This window comes from Gadus chalcogrammus, chromosome 4 (assembly GCF_026213295.1).
Source record: "Gadus chalcogrammus isolate NIFS_2021 chromosome 4, NIFS_Gcha_1.0, whole genome shotgun sequence".
Taxonomy (NCBI): domain Eukaryota; kingdom Metazoa; phylum Chordata; class Actinopteri; order Gadiformes; family Gadidae; genus Gadus; species Gadus chalcogrammus.
In genome coordinates this window covers 4518841-4528902 of record NC_079415.1, presented here as the reverse complement: position 1 = coordinate 4528902, position 10062 = coordinate 4518841, and the positions used below count along the sequence as shown (strand labels likewise).

At 51.5% G+C, this 10062-nt stretch overlaps 1 protein-coding gene across 2 annotated transcripts in view; it reads left to right on the top strand.

The window, feature by feature from the left end:
* The first annotated feature begins 8558 nt into the window (after positions 1-8558).
* ano2b (anoctamin 2b) overlaps positions 8559-10062 on the top strand; it is a 58094-nt gene continuing 56590 nt past the window's right edge. For both annotated transcript variants that reach the window (XM_056589197.1, XM_056589195.1), the window contains exon 1: positions 8559-8758. In XM_056589197.1, coding sequence (XP_056445172.1) covers positions 8726-8758 — 33 coding nt within the window. In that variant the 5' untranslated portion in view covers positions 8559-8725. The remainder of the gene's footprint in view (positions 8759-10062) is intronic.

The following is a 10062-nucleotide window of genomic DNA, read 5'->3' as shown; positions in this document are numbered from 1 at the left end:
TGTGCGTCTTGTTATAGCCAACGTGTGTGTATCCATATATGAATGGAGATATTGAAAAGATTCCTCTCGGGGTGTAATCGGATCCTCATGCGAGCGTCGGTATCTTGTCTCACGTTCCTCGAGAGCAGACTGGATGCTCGACTGCCTCGGTATCCCGGAGTAAACCAATACTTGACCTGCTACAAACGCCGGCCCCGCCATCATCCCATCTGATCATCAAAGTCACAACTCTTCGTTGATTTGGCACCGCAGTGTTGGAATGAGCTCCCTGCCGATGTCAGGACCGCAGCGTCGCTCACCAGGCTCCGCAAAAGACTCAAGACTCACTTATTCGGAGTTCACCTAGACTTTGCATAGCCTCCCCCCACCCCCTCACATCCCTCTTACACACTTATAGTATGTTGTATGTCCTGGCAACTTAAAAATAGTACTTAGCATTGTGTCGTCTCTTATCCTAGCTATCTTTGTTGCATACAGGGAATGGGTTAACCTAGCGATTGTAAGTGCTTGGCAGTTGTTTCTATGACCATCCTTACGGTACTGACAGTGATATATTGTTGTTCCTCCTCCTTCTGACAAATCGACTTATTGTAAGTCACTTTGGGTTAAAGTGTCTGCAAAATGCCCTATATGTAAATGTGAATGTAGATCTCAGACCCGGCAGGATATTCATACCTTGGTTTCTGCCCACCAGTTGGCGGGGCTAAAAATGGTTCAGGGCTGAATATTTAATAAAGGACTTAATTGAATCTCGCCGTTTCAACAGTTGGGTTGAAACGGGGCAGAGGGAAAAGAAAAGATGGATGGCGGTACCAATGGTGTAAATGAAAATTTGATTTCTCTGTGTGTGAATTGATCATGGCAGAAATGCTTCTATAAAAGTTTTGTTCCATCCATCAGTACCGGGCTGGGGGGGGGGGGGGCATGGGGGGAATGAGAAAGGAGGGCAAACAGGCCGTGATACGTGGGTCTTGTAGTTTAATGCTGTTACTTTGCTCTGGGCGCCAGTCAGTGAAGCATGGAATATTTAGTTTATTGAACTCGGTTCATTGAGATGATGTGAATTAGGACGCCTGTTCGCCTGGCTAATTGATTCTCAAAAGACATAACAAGCACGTAAACGCAACAAAACACAACGAAACCAATCACAGCGCAACAAAAACCAAAGACAATGCAAAGACTCCTAACCCCTGACAGAAGGCAGGACGACCCACCAGTAGCACCAGTACCCTAATCTGGGCCTGTCCAAGTGGGACTTATCCCACACCGCCCCCCCCCCCCCCCCCCCCAACAACAAAAAAAACACAAAGAGCAGTCAGTCAGCCAGTCAGTCAGCCAGCCCCCATGCCGCTGTGTATGCCCTTTTCTACACGTCAGCTTTCAGCCCTGAGGCCGGGGCACAGATGGAGTCAGCCGGTAAGCCTGTCAGCAGAAAGCCATTGAAGTCAAGCGCGGACTAACGGCTAATGAGCCAACCAGTCATTCAGCCGACCGTCCAGAGAGCATAAGCCCAGATAAGCTCACCCTGAGCCGGGGGGGGGGGGGGGGGGGGGGGGGAGTCCCTGCGTGGGAGCACCCCCGGCGCGTTGGTTGTTGTTCTGCTCCCCCTCACCTCACTGCCCCCCCCCCTGACACCCAACGGGACCCACGCCGCTTTTGTTTCAGCCGTGTGTCGCTGTGTGCAGGCTGGGGTCCGGCTGAGCGTGACTGGGTGACTGGATGACTGAGCGGAGCCGGTTGCGAGTGAAGCGTGAGTGAGAGAGTGAGTGGGCTTGTTTTGTTTTGTCCCGAGCGTGGATGGACTACTGGCGTTCCGGGGAGGTCGTGGGCTGTCTGTAGATCGACCGCGTGTCAGTGCTGTGTTCAACGCCTCCGCCACCACCACCTCCACCACCTCCTCCACCACCGCCACCACCTCCACCTCCTCCACCACCTCCACCGCCTCCTCCACCTCCACCACCACCGGCGCCACCGAACCGACTGGCCCTGTGGATCACGCGTTGGCTGTCACTCAGGAGTTGCCATGGCGCTGCGGAGAAGCCCCTCCTACACGTTTATAGGTGAGTCGGGGCAGTAGCATTTGGGGGGCCCGGGGGTAACGGACCGGGGTAAGGGACCGGGGGGCTTTTGTTCCACCTGTCCGACCCGTCCTTCGCATATCTTCACCGGACAAAAGCACGCTACCTTAGACCGGGCCCTTCATTGTCCCTCTTTTCTCCCCTGTGTGCGCGTTTGTGTGTGTGTGCGTGTGTGTGTGTTTGTGTGTGTGTGTGTGTTTGTGCGTCTATGTTTGCGTGTGTGTGTGTGTGTATGTGTGTGCGTGTAATAGTTTCGTCTGCATCCATATGTTAAGCTATGAGTTTCTAAAGTTTAGATGGGGTCCGTTCTGTCTATGTGAGTGTGACACAAATGACACAACTCTGGAGTCCTTCGCATATCTTCACCGGACAAAAGCACGCTACCTTAGACCGGGCCCTTCATTGTCCCTCTTTTCTCCCCTGTGTGTGTGTGTGTGTGTGTGTGTGTGTGTGTGTGTGTGTGTGTGTGTGTGTGTGTGTGTGTGTGCATGTGTGTGTGTGTGCGCTCAGCCATGTTTGTGTCGACAAGCCGCGTGGGGCTGAGTGTCAACAGGCTGGGGGTTGTTTGGGGGGTTGGGGGTGGGCCTGGGGGGGCCTGGGGGGGCGGGGGGGGCCGCAGCCCTTTCACAGCGAGGGTATACGGTTGCACTCTGTCCCGGTGGCACAGACGTTCCATTATGGATTGAGACCCTCTGCGACGGTGACACAGGGCCCGCGGAGAGCTGCTTCCCCTGCTACATATGTTCAGGCGTAGCTTGACGTAGCTGCGCTACAGCATTAGAAACGCCATTGGCGTTAGCGGTCGATTTTTGGGGGTTTAGCTAGCGTTAGCATTGTTTTCGTTTGTTAGCGTTAAATTTTCGTGTCTGACTCAATTTGCCTGTTGATTGGTGCCAGCGCTTTTTGGGGATTTTCCAGCAATTTTCCAGCAATAGCACTAGCGTTGATTTGATTATCTAGCATTAGCCTTAGCATGGTCTGGCCGGCTGCCATGCGTCTCATAAGTCAAATGTGTTTTGGAGCCACATGGCCCCCAGGTAATCCGAAGAGGCTTACACATGGATGTCTCTGGTCTTTTCCTCTTAGTGAGCAACAAGAAGGGGCTTAGTGGACGGGGCTATGGTCTGGGAGGTGTTTAAAGGGGCAGGAGAGCCTAAGGGCTAGTTACCACTAGGTCCATAATGGATTGAGACCCTCTGGGTTCAATCCCAGATGTCGGCACTGGAATCCTCACAGATCCTTGAGCAAGACGCCTCACCCATCTACCTGCTCATTAAGCATGTTTACACACAGTATAAACCCTCTGAAGGTGTTTGCCTGACACAGACCCAACAAACATGAAGAAATGTCCCTAAACACTAAGCCACACAAAGACACAAACATGGCTGATCGCACACACGCGCTCACCCGCGCACTCACACAAACACGCACACTCACAGAGACCGAACGAGCCCTATCTAAACTTCAGTGTTTGTGGGTCAGTGGGCCAGTCCCGTTGAAATCGCTTCCCCTGTTTTTTTTGCGGGGGTCCATGTCGAATCCGACCCACATGGAGTCAGAGACAGGCACCTTCAGGCGCTCTGGACCGAAGCCCCCGCTCCATGACTCCATAGCGAAGAGAACCGTGGAAGAACTTGCTCCGGTTCTCCCCTCCCCCCCCCCCCCCCCCGAATCATATTCAACTGGCTCCCTGTCAGCAGCCGGCCCCCGCAGCCCCTCCCTCCATGGGGGCCCCTCTAGCTGGGGGGCTGACACGCTGGCACGCCCGCGGGCCCCCCGGGGGGCCACGCGCGGCGTCTGTCCACTGTTGTTGTTTTGGTTTCACTGTTGGATTACGAGTCGGCGTTGGCATCGACGTCACGATCGCGTCGACGTCCGTGACTGTGTTTATTCACACCTTCTGTCGGTTTCATATCTGGGAGCAAGAAGATCGGTACAGTACTCGGTACAGTACTTGGGCAGTACTCTCTGCAGTACTCGGCGCAGTGCTCAGTACAGGTTCGGGGGGGGGGGCGGCATGTGGCTCAGGAGGTAGAGCGGGTCGGCTGGTAACCTGAAGGTTGCTAGTTCGATCCCCGGCTCCTCCTAGCTGAGTGTCGAGGGGTTCCTGAGCAAGACTTACCCCTAACTGCTCCAGTCCCGACGAGTTGGCATGGCTGACTCCGTCGACTGTATGTGAATGTGTGCATGAATGGGGGAATGTATGGCAATATTGTTAAGCGCTTCGAGTGGCCACTGGTTAGAAAAGCACTATATAAATGCAGTCCATTAACAATTACCCATTACACTCCTTAATGCAGTGCTCTGTACACTACAGAAGGAACGCCACCTCATTTTCCTAATGGCTGCGGCCGCCTCTACACTCTCAGTGGCTGCTCTCTGCCATTGTACTGTTGCATAAAGTCATTTAAGATGTTTACGAAGTTCGTAAACATCTTAATTGTATGCGGCCACTCAGCGGATCCCTTTTCTCCTAAGCGTCTGATGGTACTGGGAGTGCACACATTCCTAGCACGTATTGAACGACTAACACCCTTGCAGTGTGAAGGCCATGCTCCACCAGTTTGAGCCGGACAGCTCCATCTCATTGACTATATATAGAAGTCACAAGTCGGTCCCCTCTACGTGCTGAAACACGTCCTCTGCAGTCACAGGCACAACCTCGGAGGGAAGGCATCAAGCCTAAACAGTGGTTCATTGGTACAACCTTGGTGTTGAGGATCCTAGCCAGCCAATCACAGTGGTTCATTGGTCCAACCTAGGTGTTGAAGATCCTAGCTAGCCAATCACAGTGGTTCATTGGTCCAACCTTGGTGTTGTGGATCCTAGCCAGCCAATCACAGTGGTTCATTGGTCCAACCTTCGTGTTGAGGATCCTAGCCAGCCAATCACAGTGGTTCATTGGTCCAACCTTGGTGTTGAGGATCCTAGCCAGCCAATCACAGTGGTTCATTGGTCCAACCTTGGTGTTGAGGATCCTAGCCAGCCAATCGGAGTGGTTCATTGGTCCAACCTTGGTGTTGAGGATCCTAGCCAGCCAATCACAGTGGTTCATTGGTCCAACCTTGGTGTTGAGGATCCTAGCTAGCTTATCACAGCGCAAAGAAATAACATCTTCTGGCACTGATTTAACCAAACACTCCTGCTACATGGATAAACCTCAGTTTATGGATAAACTAGCCGTTTACTTGGGTAAGCTTACCGCAAAGTCGTGTTTGTGGTAATCACAGCAGGTGAGGCGAGGGAGAGCAGATATGTGACAGCCCTGTTCCCATGTCTGAGTGACCTTTCTTACCGGCTGATAACCACCCAGAGGACCACAGAATCCCAGGCTCTCTAAATGTCAGCTGCTCCTCCATCAGAGAATACTGATAAGGTTTCGGTTTGTGAATTTGGGCCCTCGAAGGCCATCTGTGCGATCGATGATGTCACGCTGTCGGGAAAACCCCGGGAAAAAGGTCAGTGCGCGCGTGGGTGGGGTTCGGGTTCAGGGCGGAGTCCCTAGTTTCCAGTCTGCCCCCCCCCCCCCCACACACACACACACACGCACACACTTCAAACAACGCTGTGGTCGTTAATTCTATTTCTTCTTCGAATCAATCGTCTTTTTTCTAAATGGAGTCAAACGCCAACCCGTCCTACCTTTTAGCTCCCCCCTCCCCTCACAGTGTCAGATATTCAGTTCAAAGAGACGTTCTAGAGAGAGAGAGAGAGAGAGAGAGAGAGAGAGAGAGAGAGAGAGGGGGAAGAGAGAGAGAGAGAGAGAGAGAGAGAGAGACAGAGAGACAGAGAGAGAGAGCGCTGTCCGTGGTGCTGAAATAAGACCACAGCACAAAGGCCTGCTGGGTTACTATGGCTACAGCTGTCTGTATCCTTAAAATAACTATTCTTTCTCTCACTCACTCACTCACTGGCTCACTCACTCACTCTCGCTTTCTCTCTCTCTCACCCCCCACTGACTACATTATGAAAGGAAAAAACCCTGACAGCATTGCGGTGATGTGTTGAAATGATTGACAGGCGGCTGCACCTATAGGACTTCCGGAGAACTACTGCCACACAAATCCACACACACACGCACAACCGCACACACACACACACACATTCCCTCACACACACTCACTAACTCAGTGCTACCTCGCAGTGCTCCACTCGAAGCGAAGGTTATGCTCGGACGTGGGTGAGCTTCGTTATAAACAGTATTTGCATCGCAACACTTCAAACTAGTTTACCGTTGAGCCAGGCAGAGGCTACTCTGTGACTGAGGAGGAAACATAGGCCACTGCCGGACAGTTGTGTTGGGAACCGTGCTAGCGTCGGGGTTCGGTACCGTGGTTCCCTCCCGGTTCCCCGTCAGTACACACACGTTCTGTTATTTTGAAGCTCTTGTCCACTCTCACCCCTCTCGTTAAACCTTGCCACTAGTTACTACTTCATGGCTCCGAACATCCTTACTGTACCGACAGCGATATAGTATTTATTTTTCTTCTGACGAATGTACTGATTGTAAGTCGCTTTGGATAAAGGCGACTTTTTTTAAGGGCAATGCCCTTAAGGTGAATGTACATGTAAATGGTTTGGTTCTGTTATTTTGAACCTCTTGTCAACCATTTGCCAAACCTTGCCGCTATTTACTACTTTGTGGATCAGTAGCAGACACCTCTGTCCTAAGTGCATACTTATTTTAGCAAACACAATTAAAGGTGCTCAAGATAATTTATAAGTTAGCCATTAGTGAGTTAACATCGCACCGATGGATCAATCTCCAGTGGACTGTGTCTGTCTCTGTATCAGCCAAACTGGATTTGAGACAGCTCCCTGCTCATTTCTGACCAATCAGGTATTTGGCTTCAAAATGTCTCTCCCGTCCGCTCTCTCTATTGACAACTTTTGAATCTCACCTAAATCACCTTTAACTCAGATACACACACATACAGCCCCATTAGCTCATATACATCACCTTTACCTCACCTGCATCACCTTTAACTCACATCCAGCCCCTTTAACTCACATACAGCACCTTTAACTCACCTATGTCCCCTTTACCTCACCCACATCACCTTTAACTCACCTACAGCACCTTTAACTCACCTACGTCCCCTTTAAGTCACATACATCCCCTTTAACATAATACGTCACCTTTACCTCACCTACATCACCTTTACCTCACCTACATCACCTTTAACTCACCTACGTCCCCTTTAAGTCACATACATCACCTTTAACATAATACGTCACCTTTAACACACCTACATCACCTTTACCTCACCTACATCACCTTTAACTCACCTACGTCCCCTTTAAGTCACATACATCACCTTTAACATAATACGTCACCTTTAACTCACCTACATCACCTTTAACTCACCTACAGCACCTTTAACTTACATACATCACCTTTAACTCACCTACAGCACCTTTAACTCACATACATCACCTTTAACATAATACGTCCCGAGGTGTGCTTTAATGGTCCACCCCCCCCCCCCCCTTTGGTCCTCCAGAGCCATGGACCGGTGGTGTGGTCACCGGTGGCGTTAGCGGTAGCGGCGGCGGCGGTGGCAGGGGGAGCTACGCCCGGGTCGCCACGGCGTTCAGCGAGTCCTCCTCCATTCACAGCATCGACACCTTCCTCCACCCGGCAGGGGCGCCGTCCCCCCCGGGGCCCGCACGGACCCCCCGCCAAAGGGGACGGGGGCCCCCCGAAGACCTCTGGAGGGAGGAGGAAGAGGAGGAGGAGGAGGAGGAGGAGGAGGAGGAGGAGGAGAAGGAGGAGGAAAGCTGCATAAAGGAGGAAACGGTGAGGGACTCACTAGAGTGTGTGTGTGTGTGTGTGTGTGTGTGTGTGTGTGTGTGTGTGTGTGTGTGTGTGTGTGTGTGTGTGTGTGTGTGTGTGTGTGTGTGTGTGTGTGTGTGTGTGTGTGTGTGTGTGTGTGTGTGTGTTTGGTACATGGGTGACTAACCATTTGTTAGAAAATGTGTCATGTGAAGACTATTTGTGAGTGTAAGTGTGTGTGTGTCGGCGCACACCACAAGTCAACATGTGTGTGTGTTCTGAGTATGTCTGATATTGATTCACTATTAATGCAAACCAATTCCACTTAACTACCATATAGGTAACCCCCCCCCCCCCCCTTTAATATTGTTGTTTGGGGGCAGGGAGGGGGGGGGGGGTCCTATCAACTATATTAGGACCCCTATCCCCTTAAAATAACAAATTCATCAAATAATCGCTCAATTCAAAAACAGTTTGACATGGCGTCGTAAATAACCGTTACGTCATCACCCACGAAGAGTGGATCGATCGGAACATACGAAGAAGAACACTCGCGCCCGCGCTCTCAGGGCGCGTGCCAGAATGTGGGCAGAGGTAGGCAGGCGCGAGAGAGGGAGGGAGGGAGGGAGGGAGGGCAGTAGTGGATCACGTGGTTTCATCAAGTATATCACCGAGCGGGATGCGGGAGCGAGGGGCCACACGGATTACAGCCGCTACTATGAGCAGGAGACCTGGGAAGGACGGCCGGAGGAGACCCAGGCTGGCTCCAGGATGCTGACGTTAACCGCTCCTACAGTCCCCGCTTCCGGTTTTATGAAACGCAACTTTTTATCGCGGTATTATCCGATTCTTTAAGGAGAAACAAATAATTATGCCGAACTCTCCGAACGACGACAAAATCCCCGTGAGTAGACCTTCGTGTGTCTAGTGTCCTTATTGCCTTGCTTGTTCAAATGGGTTTATAAATTCTAAATAGACGATATTCCCGATTAAAAAACAACAACAACATCAAAGTAACTAGATTCGTTATGTAACGCGAACAACGCACTGAGTTAAAAAGTATACATCTATAGTTTCTGGTGATAGTTCTGCCGCGCGGTCATCAACAGTGTCCCACTGCGACCCGCACAGGTGTTGAAAGGCTGCGGAGCCACCACGCGCACCCGCGTTGGTCACGCGCCAGTCCTCCGCGCGCCTCACGCACCTGTCCTCTACGAGCGCCAGTCCACCACACTCGCCGGGTCCTCTGCGCAAAAGAGGCACTAGTCCACCAGGCATGCGGAGCACCAGTCCACCACACGCGCCACACGCACCTGTCCTCCACATGCGCCACACGCACCTGTCCTCTGCACAAGCCAGTCCTCCGCGCGTCACACGCACGTCACACGCACCAGTCCTCCACGCGCACCAGTCCACCACACGCACCAGTCCTCTCCACTCACCAGTCCTCTCCACTCACCAGTCCTCCACGTACGCCAGTCCTCCACACGCAATAGTCCTCAACACGCACCCGTCCTCCGCGTGTCACACGCACCAGTTCCTCTACACGCGCCAGTCCTCCACACGTACCAGTCCTCCACACGCCCCAGTCCTCCATACACCCAGTCCTCCACACGCACCATCGCACCACACGCTCCACTATAATCACCAGTCCGCTCCAAACGCGCCAGTCCACTATAATCACCAGTCCGCTCCACGCGCCAGTGCATCCGCACGCACCGAGAGATCCGGGAGCGCTCGAGGGACGAATCAAGGACGTTGCCAGTGGCGGTTCTAGGCACATTTTACTAGGGGGGCCAAGGAGGGGCCAGTGTTTAACCAGAGGGGCACAAAAAAAGGCAACAATTTATGTTTAAAGATTATAAACCTTATTTAACTTTAAAATCATCAAACATTTAATTTGTATAAGTGTTTATAACTTTACCAGTCTATATTTTTCTGTCAAACTATCTTGAATTGATGGAGCTTATGCCCTAAATCATCAAAATCATGTAAACATTTGTTTTGTACAAGCATGCAAGACAGGCAGGGACATAACAAATGAAAAATAAAAAATACAGTACAGGGTACAAATACAGTGTGTCAATGTGAAAAAATAACTCCAGGGTACAACGAAGTGCAAAACAATGTGCCATTTCCTATTTATTTGATCAGTTTCTGTGTGGAGAAACTGTTCCCAAGAGGCTGAACTTACAGGAAGGGTCACAG